Here is a 26,784-nt window from a genome sequence, read left to right on the forward strand (position 1 = left end):
CAAGTTACCGACAAATACGTTGTTTTTCTGCCCAAGAAATTCTAAATGAATTTGTTTGGCCATTCGTAGACATTAAATAATGAATAAAATCACATCAATATTTAATTCTTCTTTCCATGAAATTTACATGGTGAAAGATAATGCGCGTTTGTAAGATACGCCATAGTCATCATGATTTTGTTCTTCAAGTGTCGTGCTGGAAAGGCCTTTCCCAGTCACCAGTGGGAATGTGCATTGTACTGAATAATAATAGCGACATTTGTTGAGTTTGTGCTGTGTGGCAGACACTGTACTAAGTACGCCCGTGCTCACTTAGCCAGTCTAGGTATTGTTTTATCCACATTTTGTAGGTAAAGATACTGGGGCCGAGAGAATGAAGTGGCTTAGCGGAGATTGTCCAGTGCCCTGGACTGCCTCATCCAGGACTCAAGCCCCGGTCGGTCCGACCCTCGGCCCCATTTGCGATGTAGTCTGGTGCTTTCTTTACTGAACACTTGCTGTGTGATGGTACTGCGCTGGGAGATGAGGGTGCAGTGATGATGACGACAGAGGTCTTCATATCTGACAAGGGGACAATGTGACTACGTACATAATGCATTACTGATAGTTATAGGTTGTATACAGGAGAGTGTGGGATGCTTCATAGAACACGGAATATAACTGAGTCTTGCGGCACCAGGGAAGGTCCGTTTGGGAAATAATTTTTAAACCAGGCTAAGAGAATAAGATAACTTATCCAAGTAATTGAGGAGAAATTCCAGGTAAAGAAATACCATCTGCAAAGGTTCCAAGGCCCTAAAGCGTCCGATAGAAACTTGAGGTATTGTTACCCTTATTATTTAACTTCTGGTAAACCCACAGGTTTACCCGGTAATCTCGGTGTCGGTCATCCCAGCCTTTATTCCTCCCAGAACTGGTACTGATTGGGAACACAGTGGCACGTAATCATCACCCCACCTTCTCATTAGGGTAAATTGAGTCATGGAATGTTTCAGCCAACTGCTTAGCTAGAGAAGCTATTTTTACCATTTTCCTCTTTTCTTCTTCTGTATATCTTACAAACTACCCTTTTCCAGACGCATTTTTAAAAAAATGAATCTTTGTTCTCTTTTTATTTCACTGCTCCCCCCCTTGCAAATGCGTTTACCGAGAGAAGAAAAGGAACATATGCTCAGAAGCTCCCACATTACAGATGGGTATGATCCCCTACACCAGGATCCCAGCTTGTGAAGAGCTGGGCGGAAACTTTGGGCACCAGGCGTCCACCAGAAACTTAGCCTAACGTGGGCCAGAGGCAAGCTTCAAAGGATGTGCTTTCATGTAACTAGGGGCAAATTACTATCATGTGTAAAGTGTTCCCTTGTAAAGCGACGGGTGGAAGAATATAAGTTCAGAAGAAGCTCCTAGATTCTTTAATGTCATTATGGTGGGGCCTTACTTATCATGGCCTCTAGCTGAAACATTCTCTCTATACTGAACTATGTACATACACACCGTACACATACATACATACATACATACATACATACATACATATATTCTCTCTCAATGTCTTGTCCCCACCTATTTTATTATCTACCTATCTATCTATCTATCTATCTATCTGTCTGTCTGTCTGTCTGTCTGTCTGTCTATCCATCTAGCTATCATGTATTCCTCCTCCTGCCCCCTCATGGTAAGCTCTCCAAAAAGAAGCCCATCACCAGGTACACTGACCAAATCTTCTGACATCCATTGCCAGGTGCCACAGTTAGATGGAAAGCTGGGACTAACACTTAACCAAAAATAAGATATAAAGGACTCTGGTCCAGAGCAGAAGTGGTCCCTTTCTGCACTGGGAGAGCCAGTATGAAGGGGTCACCCATTCAGACTGGCCATTCAGGGTTTCATCACTCAGTTGCGTCTAGGCTACACAGTGGAAGAAATTCCCAAGTAACCAGTCAAGTCAAGTCAGGTCAAGACCTGCCCCAACACCCAGACGAAAGGAAACAACCCTGCAACTGATGTGTCTTGGGGAAGAGGAGCAAGAAAGAGGAGAGGAGAGAAGCTGAAGGCGTAGGGATTGCCAGCATTTAGGAAAGACTTCATAAACTGTGGTTATTGTGTGAGACAGGGAGAGAAAAGAAAAGGCAGAAAAGATTACTAATTGTTTCTCAGCATGCACAATTTGCATATGTGTCCTGCTAGCTGCTGTGTTTTATTACAATGGGGCTCCCCTGTGGCACAGATTCTGTTCCTGCTTGAGGCAAGGGGTCCCCGCTGGTTCCTGTGCTGTCCTCTGATGCCCCCAAACCAGGGCCATCTGTAGCTGCCCACCTGGGAGGACAATTCAGGGTCTTGATTTGTCAGGATGAAGACATTAACAAACAAACCAACTTTATTCTGGCTTCTGATTCTGCTAATCTTCCTAAACCAGCAAGATGTGACAGGATTGCTCAGTGCAGGATGGAGAATATTGGAGGCCACATAGGTAGGTTGAAGTCAAGAGACTGAAGCTTCTTTCCAATTGCAGTGTTCAACCTCTTGTGCCTTACCCCATCTGGCCTGATACTATCCTTGAATTCATCGATGGGTGCTCTTCCCACAAAACTCCTATTGGCACAGTCTGTGAGTACGGCCACCTCCTCCTGATAGAGGCAACACCTTTGCCACCCCAAGCAGATAGGAGCTCAGGTGGAAATTACTGTTTTGTTTGACATTCACCCCACCCCCACTCCCCACTAGCCCAGAAAACCAAATGGGAGTTGCCATCTGCTTAGATTGGCCCAGCTTATACGTCTGACCCAGAGTTCTTCCAGGGATTTTTGTTTCCTAAGGAGCAGGGGGAGTGTCTCCACTGTGCTCTGAGCCTGTAAAGACTTGAGCTGCAGCTGCGGGAGGCTATGTCTCTGCCGTGTACAGTAGCCATTTTCACAGAAGGGAGCCTGTGGAATGAGAAACGGAGCAAAGAGAGAAGGATGATTATAAGGGCCTTTAGATTCTGTTTCTGGGCATCCCCAAGGCAACTTCCGTCTAAGCCTGGATATATGACCCAGCGGTGGGCCTCCTTTTTGCTGAGGCCAATTCCGTTTTCTTACTTGGACATGCACACAGTGGCCCAATGCAAAATCCTTTTCTCAGTCCTCTGGTCTCAGGTAACTCGGCTCCAAAGTGTTGTTGGTGCTTTTAGGTCCAGCTGTTCCTCACTTTGTCCCTGCCATTTCCTGTGTGTTCAACCTGTGTGGTTCCCTGTAGCCTCTCCACTCATGTGCACTGAACTCCCCTGCCACTTTCCTTATCTCCTATAACTCCATCCCTCTTCCCTTTTACTCATTCTGTTTATTGGTCTGGACTGACGTGTGTTTCTGCAGAAAGACTGTAGGTTCCTCAGAGGGCAGGAATCTCTTTACTCTCCAACTCCTGTTGCCTAGTATCTCAATTCACAAACAACAGGCCCTCCATAACTATCTGCTAAATAATTCAGGTAAGAATACCCGTCTCTGGCAGATCATGCGTGACTAGTGGGAAGGAAACGAGTAAATTCTCTTTTGTAGCTTTGCTGGAGCAAGTGACAACTCTCCGACTTCGTTTGCCATTTCACAACAAGTTCTTCCCTCTCTCTCTGTATTTAATGTCACTACTGTACAGGTACTGCCCTGTGAAGCGATGGCCGCCTGGGACTGGCGGGTGGGGCTCTGGTCTTCCCATACTTGTCATTCCTCCTCTCTAGCCGACACACATACATGTGCAATCTGAGTTAAAGCCCAGTATTGCCGTTGTATGTGCGCCCTAGGGAAGACCCGTCTTCCTCTATAGAAATGTGGGATCTCCTTATTATAGTGTATTATAGTATTTATATTGGATTCAGGTAACTAGTACATTTACCTTATTTAACAAATGCTTGCGCGTCACTCACTAAATGCCAGACCCTGTTCTGAACACTTTATTAACTAGTTCCTCTTCATAACAACCTTACCAGGTAGATGCGATTATTATCACCAGCCTCATTTTACAGATGAAGAAATGGGGGCACAAATGACTAAGGGACTTGCTCGTGGTCCCAGTGTGGTTGGTGGCTGAACTGGAATGTGAAATCGGCAGGCTGGCTGTAGAACCCACGTCACCACTGCGCCCTGCTCTCTCTCGATGTGATCGGGTGGGGTCTACACTGCACACCTGTGGCCTTTGAATCTGAGTCACCTTTCTTAATATCCAGGCCCCTCCAGAGCAGGAAGCCTTTTTGACCTGACCTTCCTAGCAGTTTGGCTTCGTGTGCTTAATGTTTCTGGGCTCATTGACTCATTACGTATGGCCTGAATATAGGTTTATTTATTACTCTATGCAGTTAATTGTTCACATTGTAACCAACGTCAGTCCTAAAATTGGGATCTCCAAAATATATTTTCAAACAACCTAGGAACTATGCCAAGAATTAACTCTAATTACACATCATACCAGTTTTGAGTACTAGAGATGACTCAAAAGCAAAATGGGTGTTATTTGAAATTATCAAATTGATAGTAAATAAAATGTGATTTTTTTCCCAAAAGAGGGATAAAATTGCACGTCTCTCTTCTTTTTCGTTTGCTCTTTCTAGGTGTCTAGGATCATATGGGACAAGTCATGGTTTCGAGGCTTTTTCTTGAATTATGACTTTTTTTTAGCTGCCCATAAACCGCCACTTACTGTTCAAAGAAAAAAGAATCAGATTCAAATACTGCTCTGTGAGCTCACCTTCAATGAACAGAACAAACAAACGAAAAACACGTGGGGGACAGCTGTTTATTTGATGCAGGGGTTATTCATAGTACAGTGTTTGGGTACTTTTTGGAGCCAATTGTAGTTTTCTCTGGGTGTTTCTAAATTGAATTCCAAGAAGAAAGTTTTTATAAATAGTAAGCATAAAAAACGAAAGCATCCATCCCAGCCATGTCCTCCGGTAGTCCCAATGGCCTCCCCTTACAGCTACCAACTCCTTGGAGTAGTTAATTGGTTATCTGGTTGGGTTAAGTTGGTGGTTCTCAACCTCGGCAGACCCAACACCTTATCTTTTGACAAACATTTTCAACCCCTCTTATAATCCTTAAATGAACTTCACAAATAATCAAATCTATGGACCAAATGTCAAAAAATAAATATAATGCCTTAATTAAAAATATATAATTAAAAATATAATGCAGTAATTAAAAAAGAAATAATAAGAAAGTAATTTATAATGATATAGTGACTTTTTTAATGTGTAAATACTCTGGTAGTATTAAAATAGGATAAGTTAACAGACATTTACACCTAATGTATATTCACCATAATGTAATATGTGAAGTAATATGGGATACATGATATATTGGGGGTGCCAAAAAAATGTATACAAGTGGACACGTTGGTTTACGTTGCTCAAGCAGTAGTTTGCCATCACCAGAAGTGTCTAAACGCTATGGAAACCACTTTGAGCACCCCTTGTAATTGCAGAAGTCAAACGTGACTTGTATCCATCTTTTGTTATCGGTATATATTGAGTATTACAATTTTAGTACAGTTCTCCTTTCTTAAAATGTGTATACATTTTTGGGGGGGCTCCCTCTCTATATAAGAACAATATAGACTGACGCAAACGCTGTATTGGTAATTAAAAAACCATCAACAGCATTGCAGAAAATAATATGATTTTCCAAAAGTATAAACAAATGGTAAAACTTCTAAGTAATAATGCATAATTTTTCCTCAATATATATGATAGTTATGCACCTAGAAAATTCATCATATATTCAGATAGTACAAGCTCCTTTGTGCTTTCTTGTACATGGAGTTAGCAGCTAGGCTCAGGTAATTATAAGCAGGTTTTCACCTAAGTAAATGTCCAAGCAGACATTGAAAAGTTTGCAGGACATGGGCAATTTTAGGTTGTGCAGTGCTGTCCTGAGCACTGCTCTGTTCTAGCATCCTTAGTCCTGCCTTCTAAGTGCCAGTAACGTCCTGTCATCATGGTGTGGTACAAGAGCAATGGCCCCAAATTTACCTAAATGCCCCCTGTTGGGTGACACCCCCCAACCCCAATGACAACCACTCAATTAATGCTTAGTATTAGATTTAGGCCCAAATAATTATGTTGATTTATTCTGCTGATTTTCTGTAGTCCTTGAAAACCAAAGGTGTGTCTGGAGTAAAACCCTGGGTTGGTAGAATTGGATTATCCATGGAGACTGTACATTCCATAAGAGAAAGGGCTCCTTTTAGCTGGTGTGCAAAATACCTAGTGTTGGCTTTACTGAATTTTTCATGAATGAGTAAATAATTTGGGGGTTGGACATCTGCGTTAATGAAAAGATAACTACTATTTGAAAGAAATAGTTTTGTAGCTTTTTAGTACATGTGGCAATACCAAGATACTCGCTAAAGAGGATCTCAAGGATTATTTTTTAAAGTACAATTTCAATTATTGTTTTTGTTTGAATAATGAGTGAGATTAAAATGTTTGAAAATACCCAGAACCAGACAGAGACCCAGAATCTTCATGTCATTCTAAGTAGGGAAAGGGAACCTGCTGAGGACACTGTCTGAGCAGTGGCGTTGGCCGCAAAGTTTTGCTTAATCTTCACAGTGATCTGTGAGGCAGCTATTAGTAACGCTATTTTTACAAGTGATGAAATTGCACTCCAACAGTCTGCCCCAAATCTGACAGTTGGTTCAACAGCAGAGCAAGGTTCGAACCTGAACTGTCTGATTCCAGAGGCTTCGTCTGTCTCTTAAGTGAGGCAAAGCGAAGTTCCTGTTCCATCTACATCTGAAGGACTGTAAGCTGTGGTGATGTGAGGTCCAATTGCCACGTCTATTAAGTCCCCCTTTCCTAGTGGTTCCGCGATTTTGACATTGATCTTGTTTTTGCTCCGTTTCCAGCATTCAAGGGCTCGCGTAAACTCAGAGAGATTCTGGAGGACAGGGATGTGGTCCTTGTTGTCTTTGGGTCCCCGGAATCCAACATGGTCCCTGGTGCAGAGTGGGCATTCAGAGAGTGTTTGTTGTTCTGACCTTCATGGAGTGATGTTTCTCCTTTTAGGCCCTGGCCGTACACGATATTTCAGCGAGGCTTTGACCTGGTTTTGGGAGAACAGCCTTCTGATAAAATATTCAGGTAAGTAGTCATCTAGGGACTTGCTTATGTATGTCTGCAAGCCCTGAGCCCCACTTCCCAGGGAACTTTCTTTCTTAGTGGTAAAGTATAAAGTGACAAACGTGTTTAGTTGTTTTACTGCCTCCTCACAAAAACAAAGAACCAAAAGAAACGCTTGGCCTCCCATCATGCCCGTGGATAGCGTGAGGTCACAGATTCTGTTGGGGTCCCGGCTTCTTTCCCTGTCTGCTCTATGAACCCTGGTAACTTACTTAACCTCTTGGCATCTCCAGTTTCCACATTTGTTAAATGGGGCTACATTCCATGCCTCGCTCTATTGTTTTGAGGAATATATGAGATAATGGAGAGCCCCTGGCATAGAAACTGGCACAGAGCAGGCAATCAATGTCATTTTCTGCCTCTCTATTGTGCATCTAATTTGCACTTTCCTCATCAAGTCTTAAATTGTTCAAAATGAATCTCCCCACCCGGCCTCCTCCTTTTCTCAGCAATACTTCCTTATTATTATTATTTTAATCTACCACCCTTCTGATCAGATTTCATGTTTCTAGTCCCTCCCAAATTTCTACCTTCATGCCTGAGAATTGCACATATTAGAAATGCCAACAAGCAGAGGAAGAATTTGGATGGCAGCCATGAACTATTGGGTTTTCATAACGTTTGAGTCACACCAGGCCTTAGCTGGAACGCATGTTTATTTCCAAACTGAGATCTTACCATCATTTTATTTTGTTAATCTATCCTTCACTTAATATGCATTTGCAAAGTACCTACTAAGTGCCAGAGACTGTGCTTGGCCTTGGTAGTGTGGACATGAATCCATCTCCCTCTATGAGGGTGCCCTCTGGTGGAGGAAGTAAATAGTCCTGCAGGAGTATCTGATAGCAAAGGACAGTGTGGAAAATGGAAAACGTGCTGCCTTTTCACTGCATTCAGCAGAGTGCTGAGTCTTACATCTCACTGCTGCCCTTTCAAAGCCCTTCCTCAGACCCTCCCTGTCAGCCAGTCCCAGCTGAGGTGTTAATTTTGCTCTTGCCTTTGCTCCTGGAGGTGGCTTCTCTGCTTCAGCTTTTTCTGCTCCTCCCTGCTCCCTGGGGTGGGGTGGGGGGGCAGGCTGAGTCACGTTTACCACACTGATCACAGGCTGCTTTTGAGGGCTTGTGCTACAAGAGCTGTCAGCTCGATTTCTTAGACTATGACTTGAGCATTTAAACTTTCCAATGAGGGTTTATAATTTGGGTGGCTTTCCCCCACCTTTTTAAACTTCTGGCCTGCCAGGGCCTTCAAAGGATGATAAAGATAAGGCAGATGGAGAACCCTGCGGAGTTGGGTTGATGAACATGGAAAAGTTCCCTCTCCCCTAAAAGTCAGAAACACTTTGAAAACCAACGGCCTTCATGAGATTTCTGTTAGAGCAGAACGTGCGCAAACACTGTTTCCATCCCCACAAGCACCGTTCGCTCTTTTCAAGTTTATTAGCTGCCAACTGGATAAGACACCCAGGTACTACAGGGGGGATCAGTTATGCGGTTTGACCCATGCATCAACTGTCTCAGGAGCCAGTGTGTTAACCAATAAGAAATTGATCATTTTGGTCCCTAACATAGCAATAACGAATCTTTCAGAGGAAAGCACTGGGTCATGATTTTCTGATTTTAGGTGTTCAGAACTTTAATCAAAACCACTCTGGGATCTGAGTAAACTAACTGGCAGTGGCCACTCTGGAAAATACTATGACCTGGTCAGTGATTATGATTTCTTCAAGAAGCTAATGACTATTTATCTGCTACTCTGCTCACCAGTGATTAAGCGTTCTGAAGAATTCCAAGCCACTGCGCATTTGCCTGGACTATGGAATAAAATTTAAACTTTGATATTGAAATCTTTCCACAGTTGAGTGCCAAGATACCCCTCCCTTTCAATCATTTGTTCTGCTCCTATAGAATCTTACATTCTTAGTCAGCTCTATCTTCTAATCTACCCACTGCCCCCAAAACTTGAATAGTTTTCACTCTGCACATCTACCATACTCTTTCCTCTAGAAAGAATGCATATTTGTTCCTAATATAAATACTACCCATTTTCATGGTCTACGCCAAGTCTCAGTGAAAGCGAATGTCTATTGAGCACTGTTGTGTGGGGAGTCACGCAGGGTCTCTGGTCCCGCTCCCCAAATAAGAACACAGGATGTGGTGAAGCCAAAAAGGAACACCCACGGAGCCATAGGTAGGGGAGTCATCCCACTATAGTCTCACTGGAGGCTGGATTCACACGACGTGCGACCTGCTGTCCGCTTTTCTGCCAACCAACCGACTCCACTCGACTCCAGTTGGCTAACCGGCCACAGCTGATGGCCAACCAGCCACAGCCGAGGGCCATCCACTACCCGAGCCAGCACCTTTCCACGTGAGGCCCAGAGCCTGGAAACTGCTCTCTGGGGCTCTGTCCCCACAAACACCTACTATTTCAAGGCACTATTTTCGATGCTGTAGTTATGACCAAACAAATATGTCTGAGATAGCCCCAGACTTCAAGGAATTTACGGTCTCCTCCAAGAATTGTTCTCCAACCCTGGCCCTCCATGAGAATCCCTAGTGTGCTTTAAAAATGACCAGTGGTCTTACCCAGCACTAACCAACTCGTTCCAAAGTTCTGGGAGGTGGGACCAGAGCCTACGTGTTCTTTAAAAGCACCATCATAATTCTGATCTGTACTCAGGATCGAGACACACTGCTCTGGCTTCTCCAACCCACTACCCCACTCCCCAATGGCGTTTCTGCCTCCAGATTTCCATAACATACTGACTGTAATATTTATTTGTTAATTATTTTATTGCATATTTAGTTTTAATTGGCCTGTTTGTTTCTTCAATGAAATGGTTGTTTTCTTGAGGGAAAGGGAAGTACTCTATATGGCCTGAAATATGTACTGTCTGACACAGAATTTTGAACATGGTAAGTCTTTAATAGATATCTGTAGATAATCATTTCAGGGGATTCCTAAGGACTGGAAACCAGATTAGGAAAACACCTGATACTCACCCTAACGTTGATAATCTGCAATCCCACAGAACCTGGGAAAGGTCCAAGCTAGACTCAGAGGGCCCAAGGGGAGAAGACTGACTCTTCTCACCAAACCCAGTCTGGTGCCAGGGATGTCCTTTCCATTGTGGCTCAAATCACTTCATTCCATTGGACCATCTGGTGGCAGGAATGGCCACAGACCAAATTTCCTTCTCAAAGATCTTCCTTCCAGTGTGTACCTGCACCCCGGAGAACAGTAACACCCTGCTCTGGGTGTAGAATGGCCAGCTCTGGGAAAGTGGAGCTGCCAGGCCAAGAACGATTTGTCCGTTTTCCCACATTCCACTTTATGCCCGGCCACAGTGAGAGCACAGGCTCATTCTGCCCACTGCTCTCTGGAGAGCATTTTCCGCTGAACGGAAGTTTCAAGTTCTAGTTTAACGAGGCCATGTACAGGACTCAGGCCACAGCTGAGCCATCAGCCATGATGGTCGCCACCAGCTGTCACGAGAAAAGACCCAACGTGGGCAAACATTTCAGATGTTCACCCAGCGTCTCTTTGGTGGCTTTTTGAAGGTGTTCCTGCCAAATCTGCATGAATGAGGGACAGATGAGATTTCAGAACACAGCTTTTCTCTGACAGTTTGTTCTATATTTGGATTTTGGAGTTCGTAGATTTTGCAGATAAAAGAAAACTTTAGAATTTCATAGGCCTGAGCCAGCATGGGCTGGAAAGCTGCTGTGAGAGCCAGAGGATCAGACCAGTTCCCACTTCTGGAGAGGTGACTTTAGAGAGGTTGTTAAATTCTTAAAGTATTTGTCAATAAATTTGTAAAATGGGACAAAGGACCAACCTCAGAGGGCTGTGGTGAGGATAAAGGAGGCAGCTCCATGGAACACCTGCCTCTGTGACAGTTCTCAGTAAAGATTGGTGTCACCCTACGCCTGCCATGGCTTTCCCCTCAGGGTTTCACTTTGACCACCCAGAGAAGGGAGATGACACTGTTTATCTTGTTAATTTGGGTCAGTGTCACGTCTCAGAAGCCGCTGTGTACTTTGGAAGTCCTTACAATATCCAAACTCAGATCCATCTTGACTGTTACATCTATTGAAAGCCAGAGGTTAACCCAATTCCTGCTCTAAAGAAAGGGTGATCTTCATCACCGCTTCCACCTTTAAATTTGAAATCTGAGATTATATCCTCCAGTAGCCTTTGCAAACTAAAGAACAATAGGCTTATTGATCAGTCAATAAATATTTATGGAGTGACCTCCTTGGGCCAGAAATCATGCCAGGCAGTCTGGACACAAAGATGACAAAGCACTGTCTTCTGCCATCCAAGAGAGCATATTCTTCTGAGTGGCAGTGGCCACCTGAGAAGATGGGCACAATTCATCATCTCAGGGGCAGCCAGGGACCATGTGCAAAGGCCCAGAGGAGAGTTCCTTGCTCAGCCTGAGGGTTTAGGGTAAAGGTCCTAGAGGGCTTTCCAGAAGGGGTGGGACCTTAACTGAGTCTTAAAATGAATGGAGCTCCAGCAAAGAAGGAAAGGAAGAAAATTCAGAAAGAAGGAACATGCGGAGGAAAGGCAAAGAGGAAAGAAAATGAGGGCCGCTTTAGGAACTAGAGTCAGATTGCACTGGTGGGGCACAAAGTGTGACATCTTTGGAGATGTGAACTTCATTGTCTGGGGCTGAGGTGCCATCAGACAGTTCCACTGGCAGAAAGATATGGTTTGCTTTCCCCTCCCAAATATCACTGCGTGCGAAGGAGGAAGGGAACACTGAGATGCATGGACATGGGTGTCTCTCTTCCAAAAGACAAATTCACTGTCAGAAATGTGCTAGAACTGCCAATGGTTTCCTAAAATCTATTACATAAATTATAAGCTGCAGGTCACAGATTTGTTGCTGTACATCAATGCAAAACTTCTCGTTTTAAAACCAAAATAGAAAAACAACATTACCCTCTAGGTCCAAAGACACTCCCTCCTCCTGGTACCATTCAAACTTGTGCGTCTTCTCTCTAAAACAATATATGATACATATCGGTGGTGCCCCCACCCGTGGTGTCCCCACGGCAGTGTGCCCATAGTAATGCTGCTATGCCCATTACAAAAGGCAAAGTGAACGCAAAACTTGCATGTTGTTGCCTCCAACCCATATTTATCCTGAATCCCAGATTTCGGGCATCTTGGGACAATCACTTGCCCTGAATATGGACTCCTTAATCTCACCAGATGACGTGTGTCTGTCAGTCATACCTTCGATTTTGCCAGCCGCTTCCCACAAGAGTGAAGTGGTAGGCCTCTTCTGTCCCCCAGCAGTGAGCTTCCCTTCCCTGGTACAGAACCCTCCCTGCACAGACATAGGGCCCAGGGCCCCTTCCCCTGCCCCCACCCCATTGCCTCCTGTCCCTGTGGTGGGAGGAGCTCAGTGCCTCCTTCAGAGCTGCTTAATGTAGAAGTTTGCCCAGCAGTTCAGAGACATAGGGAACCAAGAGTAAGGGTGGGAACGGGGGAATAAAATCTCCCAAATCCCAGTCACCTTCCACTTGCTCAGGGATTTTGCCTCTCCTGAGGGCCCCTGTTTTCTCATCATTCATGAAGTGGGTGGAATCACATGGCTGCTTGAAACTCAAGTGCCTTGATTCATGGTTATGCCTCCTAGAGAGGGCGACATTTTTCATAAAAGAACTCAAGTCCTCAGTCCGGTTTCCTAGCCTCTCTTGGTGCCCAAGGAGTGGAGAGGGGGGCATGTTGAGTTAGGGGAGAGAAAGGAGCCCCTTCTCTGAAATGGTCCTCTGTGACCAGCATGCCAATGGAGCCTGTGCTGGGCTCTGTTTAATGCTATGCGTGCTTCCATTGTTCCTCCCTCCACATTAAGTTGGAAGGGGACAACAGACCGCCACAGCCTGGTGATATCCTGCCCACACTGGCTTTTATCCCACAGACTATTTTTGACTGTGAACACAGAGCATTTGAAGGCCTTTGAAATAAAATGAATGAATAAATAAACAAATAACCTCTCATGGTTTCCTTAAGCTCTCCCTTGAAATGCTCATTGATTCTTTTATTCCTTTTAGCCCTCATTATAAGAATAAAAAAACAAGTCTTCCCTGTCTCTCCAGGGTGAAAGCCATTAGCTGAGGGTGTGGGTAGGAGTGTGGAGAGTCAGGGTGGGCCTGCCTCCTTCACCCATCTTCTCTCCTCCTCGGAGGCTCCTCGCTTTCCTCATGTCTGTCCCCCTCACACAGAAGCCAGAAAAGGGGAGCTTTCCTCCTTCCTTTTCCTTGGTAGGAGTCCCTCAGGCTCAGAAAGAAACCATCGCTGTCACTGTGGGTGTGCAAACCGAGGGAGGGGGTCCGTGCAAGGCAGGCATGTCTCGTGTGCAAAAATGCTTCCAATTCTATCTGACTTGAAGTAGGGAAAACCCAGCTTCAAATCTGAAGGAAACTGGAACTCAGTTTCGTATGACTCGATAACAACCACTTCTAACAGCTGGTGAGTGGGTGCCATCTTCAGTTCTCCACCTGTGTAGGCATGTGAGCAGAAGCCGACCTCTCTGCCTTCTTCAGACTCAGTCTTTTCACCCATGGAGTGGCAGTGAGCTTTTCTTTCTGCGGAGGACTCTGAGGGGAGAGAAGGAAGCAGCTGGCAGTGGGATGGCAGGGCCTCCAGCGGGGCGGTTATCGCCCTGTCCTAACCACCTGGTGGTGTTGCATGTCCCTGCAGATTCACCTACACACTGGGGGAGGGCATGTGGCTGCCCCTCAGCAAGAGCTTTGTTATCCCACCCGCTGAGCTGGCCATCAATCCATCAGCGAAGTGTAAGACGGACATGACAGTGATGGAAGATGCTGTGGAGGTCAGGTGAGTCCGGCCTCAGGGCGCTGAGGCCCATCCTTGGCTTGGGAGGCTGCATGAGACACTGAAGGTCCAAGGTGCTGGGAAAGGAATCCCGACAAGCTGAAAGGAGAAGGTGGCAGGCTGCCTTCAGATGCCCCATGCGCAGTACCAGGATCTACTCTATCTGGGTCAATATTGCATACCCCAAGGCTCATGCACTGGGAGAGGACATAAAATTAGAATTTGTAAGCACTTCCCACATCCCCTAAGGACTGACAGGCAATAAAATGTTAATTTCCTAGCCCAAGTTTGGACCTCCTTCTTTGACCAGTCTTTACAGCCTTGGCTCAATTCCCATGTATGGAAAATACCTGTAGTTTGTTAGTTCAAGACTCAGAGTCTGGTTGATCTTGGATTTTTGTAAGAGAGATTGAGACATCATCTGGCTGGCCAGGTAGGAACGTGTACCTAGAGTCACCTTGACTCCTCCCACCTCCCTCTGTTCTCCCCACAGAGAAGAGCTGATGACCTCGTCCTCCTTTGATAGCCTGGAGGTCCTCTTGGATTCCTTTGGGCCAGTGCGGGACTGCAGCAAGGATAATGGGGGTTGCAGTAAGAACTTCCGCTGCATCTCGGATCGCAAGCTGGACTCCACTGGCTGTGTGGTATGTCTGCCCTGTTGGGCTTGTCACCGTGGAGGGGAGTCGCATAGGACAAGAACAGATGTATAGATCAAGGTCTACTGTGAATCAAAAAGAGGGTCGAGAATGAGCCTCCCTAGTTGTAACCACCGTCTAGTCTAAATTGTGAATTTTCTCTTGACAGAGATGAGAAGCTAATCACTAATCAGTTAATCAAGAAGTAGTTATGGAACACTTACGAAGTGACCTATAGCTGTCCAAGGAAGATGTCACGAATCATATAGCGTGATTCTTACTCTCTAGTCTTGCAGTCTGGTTGGTAAAGGATACCCCCAAACAACTTGCGAACTAATTAACTGCTTACTAGAATGATATTGACTCTAGGAGAAAATAGACTGTGTTTACTCTAACAGGACATTCTAAAACAAAACAAAACAAAACAAAACTTGTCTTTGTCTAGAGTCAAATTACATTGACTGTAATAGGAAATGTTAGGGTAATCCAATGGTAACCAATGGAAGGCCATGATGAAAGAAGTGAGTTTCACCAAGAACGGTAAAGGAAAAATGAAAATATGCCTGCCCTCTTGGAGACCTCGGCAATGAACTCCTTCTCCAAAGGTGGCTTTCTCATTTGTTATCAGCTAGATGGACTTGGGCTGCGTGTAAAATATGTGATGGTATGAACTGGGAAGATTATTTGGGTTAGAGTGGACTGAAGTGTCTCCCATGCCTTCCATATGAAGATTGATTGAACCACGTAACTAAAGGAGGCAGGAGCAGATGAAGCCTTTATATCATTGGCTATTTTCATGCCCATCAACTCTGGTGTCTGTTTCCAGCCCTTTCTTCTTTTAAGGGCAGAGTGATTCCATCCTCACAGAGAGGAGAGGGAACGGGACAGAAAAGGAAGGCAGGAAAGCCATGCATAATGTGGGCATAAAGGAGAGGGAGAGGTGATTCATTGAGGCACATAGTTCTGCAGTGTTTCCGGGCAGGGCTAGCAGCTTTTGGGGCTAGTGCCTCATCTTACTTCCCAGTCTGACAACTGTGTTCTTATAAGGGGACCCAGAGCAGGGGCAAGCTGTGAGGATGCTGGGCTGATTCCATTGTTCACACCCCACCCCAGCTCCCATCTCTGAGCACCTGGTCTGTTCAGGGTGCCGTTCTCCGTCCAAGATGGATATGTACCTGGGATCCAGGGTGGATCCAAGCCTCAGCCCTAAGGCCTCCCAAACTTTCACAGATTAGGCCGCAGCTGACAGGTACCTGATTCATCTGAGAAGGGAGAGAAAATAAAAAACAAAAAGGGAAAGGAAGAGAGCTAAGCGGCAGGTAGGTGGAGAAGCTGGCAGGTCCATGAAAAGGAGGGGAATGCTACCAGAGAGGACTATCAGAAAAGTAGAAAGAAAGGTGTTCTTTGGGCCAAGTCTTCAAAAGGCAGCCAGGAGGGAAGTCGGTGCTCTCCTCCCTTTGGATGGTCCACTTTCAGATGTCTTAAGCAATGAGATTCCCAACTGGGTCCCTCAGGAGACAATTTCACTGTCTAATGGAGCTCCCAGCTGAGACACTTTCTTTTCTTTTCTTTTCTTTTCTTTCTTTTTTTTTTTTTTTACTATTCAGCCCACATGTCTTCATCCAGATTTCAACCTATCATTTTACATTACTCTCTTGGGTCATTCTAAGTATTGAAACACTGTGCACAGGTGTGAACATCCTTCACACTGCCCCCCACCCCACGCCACGCCCCCGCCCAGACTACCCCATGAATCTGAGCATGCTCATACATTTATGCACAAGGATATACGCCCCATCTCTTCCCACTGCCTTGCCCTCTCCTGAGCCCCTAAGGTTTGCCTGTCAAAAGCCTCTGTTGGTGATCCTACCCTATTTACTCAGCATATAGCTGTATAGCTGTGCTGATTATTTTTGTACTTTTAACACTGCAATCTGTGAGACGGAGCTAGCAGGAATAGTTCCAATGAATATGCATTTGCTGTAACAATTGGAGCCACTGCAGAAAGTCACTGGATTATACCAGGGCTTGGTATTTGCATAATTCTTTGAAGTCACTGGTCCACGTGGCTCTTGGAGGGAGGATGGGGCCAGGCTGACTGGCAGGCCCTTCAGTTGACTGTTTCTCATTGGCTTTGAAGCACATGACCCGTGATGCAGGAGGACCAATGGGTGGAGAGCTAATGTGCCACATCACGACTCTTGTGACCCTATTGAGAATAAGATCAGGGACCGTGCTCTGAGTTGACCTGACTCCCCTGAGCCTCAATACCATCCCAAAGCCCTGGTGTATGGCAGAGCAGTCCCGTATCATCTGGAGGTGGACTTAGGACAAAGGCATCAGCTGCATCGACCACTTTTCTCCTCTCACAGAAACCCAGGCATTCAGCTGGCTGGGTGCTGAACTGAAAGACTTCTCTGGAAATGCATATCTGTGAACGGAGAAAGCCATGAGGAACTCAGAACACACTGGCCCTTAAGGAACCTGGGAAGGGGTGGAGATGTGGGAAGAGGCAGAGCACACCTCTTACTTTCCTGTTAAATGCAAGGCAGACGGGTGGATTGGTCTACGTGGCCCACTCAGCCTTCATTCTTTCTAGGAAGGCAGAACATGTTTCTCCGTTATGCTTGGACTCCCACAGGGTTAATTGCTACCCAGTTAATTGCCCTATTGTTTATATAGTCTCTGAGGACAGGAAACAAATACCCGTGAAAGGCACAGACCTGTACAAGCCATAATCATTCCAAACAGACAGCCCTCCAAAAGTGGAACCTTTGAGAGGGTTCCCAGAACGCGGGTCAGCCACCACAGATAACCACATCATCTTGTTTCTACCCATTGTCCTTACTGCTCAAGGTGGGGCAGTCATCCCTTCCCAGAAGGCACAAGAGCAGTGGTTCTCTGTTCTGTGGAGCTCCATAGCGTTTAGCAAAGTTACTGTGTTAGTGTCCTGTTGCTGCTGTAACAAATGACTACAGGTTTAATGGCTTAAAACAACTCTCATTATCTTATGGCTCTGTACATATAAGGGTATCACTGGGTGTTGTTGGTTTGTGTTCCTTTGTGGAGACTTTAGGGGAAAATCGCTTCTTGGCCTTTTGCAGCTTCCAGAGGCCGCCCCCTTTTTTTGACTCATGGTCCCTTTCTTCCATCCCTATAGCCAGCTGCATTGCATTTTTCTGACCATTCTTCTCTAGCCTTCCTCTCTTCTCTTTTGCTTCCCCTTTCCACTTTTAAGGATTCATGATTGCATTGGGCTCACCTGGGGAATCCAGGATAATCTTCCTATCTCAAGAGTCTTAACTTGATCAGCAAAGCCCCTCTTGTCAACTGTACAGTGACACGTTCACAGGTTCCGGGGATTATGTTGCAGACAGCCTTGTGGGGTCATCAGTGGGAGACGGCAGTGGGGATTGGAGCAGGCTTGGTAGGCAGGATTCTAGTCTGGCCACTCCCAGCTTTAACCAGGGCACCGGGTCTCTTATGAAGCCTATCTATTATGGTTTAATATGCAACTTTGTCTGAAAGTTCGGAAACAATTTCCAGTGCTAAAAAACAACGGAAAGCCCACGCTCTACTGCTCCTTCTTCCTCACCACACTCATCCTGAAAGTGGCCCCCAGAAGGTGTTTGCTTTCTGACATGTCTGCATGTGTTTAGGTGAGTGGGCTGTGGCCTTGGAAGGTGGGAGGTCAGCTGTCCTGCTCTGTCAAGCTGAACACATGACCTTCCCTGCCAGAGCTTTGTGCTCTAATGAACTTTGAATTACCCAGTGACCCTGTCGCCTTTCTGTCCACATGCCGTCCACAGTGGTTTCCCACCAAATGTGTCATTTCACCTCTACTCAAGCGCAGATGCGCAGAGACCATTCCAGATGACCTGCTCTCATTCCCTCTGTAGGACAGTAAGCAGAAGAGCATGCCTCAGTGACTTCCAGAGACACCGGGGCAGGGAGCTGAAATACAAGTTTAATTCCATCAAACTTTTCTCCTTTTGCAGAAGTCCTGAGTGGCTTAGGCTTACCGTGTCTGAGCCCATGAAAAATTTGGAGAATCATTATTTGTGAAAGGAATAAAACTGTCATGTAGTACAAGAGAACCTATTTTGAGCAGGAATTATGAGTGCGTGTTTTATGAATCGCCCAGGTAAGGCGAGGCAGGCTCAGATGCAGGAAGTCGTTCCTCTTCTCCCAGGGCCCTGAATACACTTGCGTGTCCATCACTCATACTACTGCTAACAGAGCAACCACCTCATAATCTGGAACGGAGGTGTGTGTGTGTGTGTGTGTGTGTGTGTGTGTGTGTGTATGTGTGTGTGTTTCAGGCTTGGCGACATTTGCAAAGACTTCTAAGTAATTAATCAACCAAAAATCATTGGTAAAGAAAAAGAAATGGAAGACCGTCAAGAAAAGGAGTCGAATGGGGAAAATCATTTTAATCTCATTAGCAAATGATGCCTTAGACCAGTAATAAGTCAAGAAGCTGTGAGCGTCTCATGAAAGATGATTAACCTTGTGTATTTTAGGGGTCACTGAAATTTGAGCTCATTCATTAGACCTTCTTGATGGGGGAGGTTTGTCACTATAACACATGGAATTTTCTTCTTAAGCCTGTAGTTTATAAAGGCTCTGGGACTGCTAATTGTAACCTATGCAAAGAGAGGTTAATGTGTGACCTTGAGGCTCAGTCCGGAGCTAACAGTTCTCTTTTAAAGAACAAGTAGAGGGATTGTCCACATGGCCAGGGATAGAGGATAGCCGGCACTTGAAAAGAGAAAATATAAGCTCCTCCCGGAGACAGGATTTCTCTCTTGGCAAGTGGGCTCTGGCTTCAGGCTTCTAGGAAGAGGGCATGGTTTGGAGCCTGCAGTTTCTTTATATTTCGATAAAGATTTTAAGGAGCCCAGAATGTGAATCCAAGAGCACAAGGAGCCCTGAGGCAAAAACAAATTCATGCCATGGAAAACTTGATTGATTAGTCTTTTGAGGGAATGATTGTTCTGGTTCAACAAGGGTTAAGAAGAAAACTCTTATTTTTGGTTTCCACTTTTTTTCTGGAAATCTTTCAAAAATGTTTTACTCTGAACTGCCACCCAAGTAAGTTACAGTGAAGTAAAGATAATTGCACCTTTTTTCAGTGATTGAGGATCTTGTCTTGCCTTCAAGGTCATCACCCTGGACAGTTTTCAGTGTTTTGTCTTATAAATATATGCACCCATACTGTGTCTGTGTGTGTGTGTGAAAGAGGAAAGAGAGAAGAGAAGAGAAAAGAATTTAAACTGCAAACCCATAATTGATTTCAGAATGTACTGCTTAAAACAATCAGACAAACAAACAACACATCTATCGGATTGCTTTACTTTGTTGACATACTGACTTTATTTCTTTAGGGATTCCAGGGACTCCAGGTTTGCTCACACTTGAGAAGCAGCATGGCTGAGTGGAAGGGACACCTGTGAGCTTTGGGCTCAGACAGACCTAGGTCAAAAATCTGATTCTACCATTTCCCACCCCTGTGACCTTAAACAAGTTATTACTTAATCTTTCCGAATATAAGTTTGCTCTTCTGTAAAACGACAGAAGAAACATCTACCTGTGTTGTTGGGATTGAAGATAATATATGTAGATTGCCCTGTACATAGAATTGCTTAATTCCTGATAGATGTTAATTATGTTTAGCTTTGCGTACGAGAGAAAAAAGGAAAGAAAGAAAACAACCCAAGGCAGCTAACTCTTGTCTTCTCTCCAAACCTCCTAAGAAAGTGTAAATATCAGGTGGTCCGGTTTGGGACACCAATGCCATCTAGACTTCAGGACCAGACAAGATGTTGGCGTGACAGGTTTTGGAATTCTGAAACAAAGCCTGCTCCAATTTCATTTGGTGAAGTCTTTGTTAAAAATCATGTTTGATTGGTGGGCACTCTGGAAAAAAAAAAAAAAAAGCAGGTGGTTGACAAGATGGGGAGTCCTAGCTGGTACCTGAGATAGCTAGTTGGTGACAGGTTGGAACCACGTGAGGTGGGGCTAACAGGAGGACTTTGTCTCTACTTTGATGTTTCTCAAGCTTTATAGAAGAAAAAGGGAAGAAAAAGAGCTCTAGGTAACCAGGGCAGCCCATTTAATTTCAGTCAAATGTCTATGTTTTAGTACCCACCTCCATGACTAGGCAGCCTGTGGTGAGGCCAGCTCCTTTCTGGTGGCACATGTGGCCTAACAGCTGGGCGGCCAAGGAAATGGATGGGTGAGGGGCTAACAAATGTGGGGTACAATCCTCAGCTGCCTCATTTGCTTGTTTACCATCAGCTGGAACATCTGGGTTTTCACGGCATGAGGCAGCCCTTGGAAACTTCTTTAAATGCTGTCACCTTCCAGCACTCCAGCTGGCTTCATGGGGAGAAAGGAGATGGACCAGGCTGGGAGCCTGGCAGGCCCACAAGGGGGCCATTTGTTTGGAAAATTGCAGAATTAGTGTCAGCAAACACTGCACATCCTGCTGTGATTTTCCACTGGGAAGTGAGGAGAGAGGAGAGGTGGGTTTTCAGAGGCACACCTGCGGCCGCCCCGGCTCCTAGGCCAAGGTGCTTGGCAGCTGAGAGAAAGGCAGCCAGGCAGCAACACAGGAGGGAGCGTGTTTAACACAGTTCCACCGAATTTTGAAAGCTGTGTTTGGTTTTGGAGAAGTACGTCAGCTAGCTAACAATATGTGTATAGCATAGTCTTAAAAGCAGTTCAGGTCTAAACAGACCCCAGCTCTGCCCCATTCTCACTGCTTGACCCTGGGCAGGTTATTTGCCCCTTTCCAGCCTGTTGGAAAGAATCAGCTGCCATGTGAATGTGCAGGATCTGTTGCACAGATAGAAGAAGGAGGATGGCAAAAAATAGGCATTGACTTTTAGATGGAGTGCAGTGCAGTGAGAAGTCTGTCATTCATTGGGAATGTTAGTGGTTTCCCCATTTATTAAATGAGGACAATATAGAGTGCTGTGAGACGAAATGCCTTAAAGCCAGCAGCGTAGCGCCCAGTTCCTAGTAAGGGTTTGGTAAACTGGCTGTTGTGTGAGAGACTGATCTCCGTGTGAACTAAATCATGGATTCCATCCCCAGCCGGCCAGGTTTTGGGTGTGGCCCTGCCATGATCAGTAGTGCAATCAGGAACGTTAAGCTCTCTGTGCTACGGCTTCTTCACAAAATGGGGGTGATCACCCTGCTTACCTCCAGGGAATGTGGCCAGGGTTAAATGAGGAAGGTGAAGGCTGCAGACACTGCCAGGGTGTGAGGGTGCTGTGGGAGCGCTCCTACTGCTGACCAAGCCCCTGTGTCTTCCCCAGATTCTGGCTGACATGTCTTCCTGGATTTTCTCCTTTGCTGGCATTCTTGGAGAATTTACTGAGGACTTGGCGATGCAGAAAAGCTAACTATTTCCTATTAAGAGTGCCCGGGCACTGGGCTAAAGCCCAAACCCAAGTGCAGGACCTGTGGGTACTGATGTCTGTGCATGTTCCGCAGGGCGTACTTGAGGTGGGAAGGTCATGGGTATGGCCACTCCCACTGGGAAAGCAGTCAAACCTCCCTCCAAGGTCACAGAGAAAGACTACTTTCTCCTTCCTCCAGGAAGCCCTGGCTCTGTGCGTTCCTTCTAACACTGGTTGGTGTCTGATACCAATTTTGACAAAGTGCTTTGGACATGAAAAAAAAAAGTCCTATCAATACCAAGTCCAAACAACAACACTCCCTTCCTCGAGCCCAAAGCAATCTCTGCTAATGCATTTTAATTCTGGCCCGTCACTTCCACTCTTCTGCCAGCCTGAGGCTCAGTTGGGAAGCCATCACAGCTCCCTCGGTCTTGCTACAATGCTTCCTTCCAGCCTATTTGGAGGAATCGGCTTTAATGTAAATGTGTGTGATCTATGCCCAGAGAGAAGAAGCAAGATGTCAAGAAGGTCACTTGCTTTTAAAGGAAGTCCAGCATAGTGGGAAATTTGTGCCTTATTTGCCAATGTTAATGCTTTCAAGGTTGAGCTCTAAAAATAGGCGTCAGTGGCTACACTCCAGGTTTCCAGGGAACCCAGTCCCCCGATTAACCCATCTGTGTGGATGCTTTCTGATTACACCAGTGCCCATCCGGACTCAGCCCCATGAAGGACAGCTCCGGATGTTATGACCGCCACATTGGGGTGGACTGCTCAGATGGCTTCAATGGCGGCTGTGAGCAGCTGTGTCTCCAGCAGATGGCACCCTTCCCGGATGACCCTGCCTTGTACAACATTCTCATGTTCTGTGGGTAAGTTGAGCGGCCCGTGAGGTCCACAGGTGTGTTGGGAGGCGGGACTTCCAGTGCCAAAGCCAGGAAACTAAATCTGAATGAAGTGGTCACTCTAGGCCAGCCCTTAGGCTCCGAGGAAAGAGCCTCCAGGACTGGAACAGGACTGGAAGAAGAGTTGGGAGGACCCTTAGGGAAAGTCTAGCTCCACTTCTGTAGATGAGGAAACTGACCACATTCGTTGCCCGCCTACCCCAGAATTGTCCAAACTGTGTTTTGTGAAACAAGAGCTTGAGAGAGATTGTGAGAAACTCATCATCTATCAAAGAAGGGAAAAGGGAATCTTTGGAGGAGGAAGCATGATTAAATTCTGTCCCCAAAGTACCAGCATTTTGTGCAACCACCCTCCCTCAGACATAGTCATCCCTCAGTGGATAGAGCCCTTGACGGTGGGTCAGCTCTTTCACCCACCTCATTTCTTTTGAGAGAACAGGGCAGGCGATGCCACCCATTTTACAGATGAGAAAACTAATGCACCTTGAGGTTAATTGACTCCCTCAAGACTGGGGAGTTGGAAAGTGGGGAGGTTAGAATTAGAATTCAGGCCCTCCCTTGTTTTTTCCAAAAACTTCTGAAGTTCCCTTAATAGTTTAATTTATACCACTGACTGGACTTATATTTAAAGACATTTTCATATTATATTTATAAAGTAAATAAAGATTTGGCCCATTCTTCTATACCCATAGTTTGCTTGTCCATCTTTCCCTCCCCTTTCCTTCCTCCCTCCCTTCCTTCTTGTCTCCTCTCCCTCCCCCACCCTCTTTCTGCCCGTCAGGGTCAGGAAGAGTGCCTACTTTATGCCACATACCAGGTAGCCGCAGGGCTGCAAAGATGAATGACGTGCAGTTCTTGCCTTCAAGGATCTCACAATCGAATAGCCTTGCAATGGAAATCAATGTTTATAATAATAAAACTACACTGGATTGTTGCTGCTAAAAGCCAGTTCCTGCTGAATAATCATGAAAAGATTATTCGATGGCATAGTAATGTTATTTGATTGTATTTCATTTTATTCTTTGCAACTGAGCAATTTTCACATTCAGTTTCTTATAAAAGCCCATTCCATAAATGGAAGCTAGAGCTCAATTTTCACGTCTCTCTAATGTTATCATAATGGTTGACCCACCTCAATTAATAGAAGTAAATTCAGCCAAAGTTGCATAGCTTTACTTATTTAATAAACATGTATCTGAGCACTTAGTTTGTGCAGAGAACCTAGTTAGGTGTTCGAAATAGGAGAGATGCAGGATATGAGACCTGGTCTCTGCCCTCAGAGGAGCTTACAGTGGGACACTTGGTCATGAACACAGAGGAGAATGGGGAGATGAGGCAGTGTGGAAGAGAAAGCTGTCCTGATGATTGGGATAGGATAAGACAGAAACCACCAGCTTCAAAACGCTTTCCAGAAACACCGTGTCATGGCTCAAGGAAGGAACCGCTTTACTATTTTGTCCCAGCCCCGGGCCGGTGCCATAGGGTCCTTTGTGAGTCTCGAGTCACACCTGTTGCCTGGATTAGGGAAGTGTGCCCCTAACTGGACTTCTTTCCTGTTTCAATCAGAATTCAGCAACCGTGTGTAATTAGCACTGTCCAAGCCACTGTGTGTAGCCTGACAAAAGAAGTCCTTGACTTGAGGTTCTTCTAGAAAGACCAAATCGCAAGCACTTATCTTTGAAGAGCTCTGCTCACTCTCGTGTACACAAATATGTAATTGGTAAATGGAGAGAACAAACAGTTCAAGTTGTGTGACTGTGGGCCTCCTTTGTCCCTCTGCTGGTAATGACAGAAACGTTTGATGATTGCCTGCTCTGTGCTAGGCACAATGTAAGTTCTTCAAGTTCATTATCTCAGTCTTCTCAACAACCCAGTGAAGCATCTACCACTTCCCCCACCCCCACCCCCAGTGTACAGATGTGGAACCTGAAGCTCGGGGAGTTTAATCAACTCAGTAAAGGACAGTGGCATTACCAATATGCTATTCCTTCTCACCAGTTAAAATTTTGGTTATATGTTCTTCTACATAGAACAGAGTCTTTATCTCATTACAGCAATTACCACAGGGAGTAATTAATGATGTGTTTGCATGCTATGCACATGTATAAATGCTAAACCGTGTGTATTGCTGAGGAGACACCCACATTCAATCAATGTGCTTTTTAAATGACAGCTTTATCAAAGTCGTTCTCATTTGAACCGGCACATTATGTTCTTCTCAATGTAACTACAAATAAGGTCAATGAGTGACTTACGGGTCACTGACCCACATTTACCAACACCAGGTTTGCTCTGCCATTAGAGTAATTGTACATGCTGAATGCGGGGGGACATTCAGGGGGTGCCCGCAGTCCACGCCTCGTGTCTGTTTAGCCACTTGGAGGGGGAGTGACTGTGGGTTGCTCTCGTGTTTGGATATATTCAAACAGAACATAGCCGGAAGATGATCAATCTTTCTAATTTCTCAGTTGACTTGTCACAGGACCAGATTAGAAGGCTATTAATTTCTTGCGCACAGTGTCACTTTTTGCTAATTACCTTGCAAACAAAGGCAGGGTTTGATCATGTCGGTGGTTCTGGGGAAAGCCTCTAGAATATCTTGGGTTTCAATGTGTTAGCGCGTTTACAAGCTTATGTCCAGTGCTTCCTACCCTGACATATCTGGGAAATCATACTCTTAGAGGAGGGCGAATTCCAAGGCCATGAAGCATTTATCTGCAAAGGATAGGTGAGAGGTTCAATGTGACCCCATCAAGGGAGGAGACTTGGTTTAGAGGCTTAAGACACTCAGTTATAAAGGGGACAGAAATCAAATCGATATAGTCTTCAGCCATCCGCCCCTCTCCCAAAGGCATTTCCTCCCAATCTGTTGGGTTGAGTTGACTGCGTAGAACATTGATGGAATAACTTCTCACGTTTTCCCTGTTAGGTGCATTGAGGATTACAAGCTTGGTGTGGATGGACGCTCTTGCCAACTCATCGCAGACACCTGCCCGGAGGGAGGTGACTGTGGGGAAAGCCGGGAGCTTCCCATGAACCAGACCCTCTTTGGCGAGATGTTCTTTGGTTACAACAACCATTCCAAGGACGTGGCTGCTGGACAAGTGCTGAAAGGAACATTCAGGTGAACCTCCTAGCCATAGAACTAATGGCTTCTTCAGGGCTGTTGCTAGATATTCTTTCCTGTAGAGCTTTCAAGTCAGCAGAAAGTTTTACATCTTGGACCGAGGTAAATGGGTCCCTAAAAGGACAGGCTATGCTGTTTCCCATGGCCTTCTCCGGGTCTACCTTCCTCCATCCAGAGTCTGAGAACCATGCTTCCTCTGGGTGAAGAGTAAAGCATTAGACACATTTTTCTCTGGCCTGGGCAGAGACTGGGAAATTTTCCGTGGTGGCCACCACAGAATGCTCACATTGTATATTCCCTCTGAGTGGAAGAATCAGTGTGTGAGTCAACCTAGAAGATCAGTCGTCAAGTGTGATCCAAGGTCCCTGAGGGTCCCTGAGGTTCTTTCGTCGAGGTCCTGCCTTTCCCAAGTACAGACAGGCTGGCTTTTCTTCATATACTTCAGCCCAAATAATATAGTGCAATAAGGTGGATACAGAGGTGAGAATTCACCTGTCTTCTATTAAGTCAGACATTTAAAAAATTTGCACACACAAAAAAGTAAAATAGCACTACTTCTCTCCTCACTTTTCATAACATATGTTAATATTTAATGGGTTTATTGTCATTTTAAAATGAATACATAAAGATGTATTTTTTAATTCTTCAGTTTCTAACGGTAAATGTTGATAGATATAATCCACATACACAAAAGCTACTAGGGGCCTTTGAT

At 45.4% G+C, this 26,784-nt stretch overlaps 1 protein-coding gene across 2 annotated transcripts in view; it reads left to right on the forward strand.

Annotated features, from left to right (window-relative positions):
* Nucleotides 1-26,784, forward strand: part of ASTN1 (astrotactin 1) — a 288,385-nt gene that overhangs the window by 188,595 nt on the left and 73,006 nt on the right. For both annotated transcript variants that reach the window (XM_081024738.1, XM_081024737.1), the window contains exons 9-13: nt 7,034-7,108; nt 13,865-14,002; nt 14,493-14,643; nt 22,746-22,912; nt 25,875-26,069. In XM_081024738.1, the coding sequence (XP_080880864.1) occupies nt 7,034-7,108; nt 13,865-14,002; nt 14,493-14,643; nt 22,746-22,912; nt 25,875-26,069 (726 nt within the window). The remainder of the gene's footprint in view (nt 1-7,033; nt 7,109-13,864; nt 14,003-14,492; nt 14,644-22,745; nt 22,913-25,874; nt 26,070-26,784) is intronic.

Source organism: Rhinolophus hipposideros (assembly GCF_964194185.1).
Source record: "Rhinolophus hipposideros genome assembly, chromosome: 19".
Taxonomy (NCBI): domain Eukaryota; kingdom Metazoa; phylum Chordata; class Mammalia; order Chiroptera; family Rhinolophidae; genus Rhinolophus; species Rhinolophus hipposideros.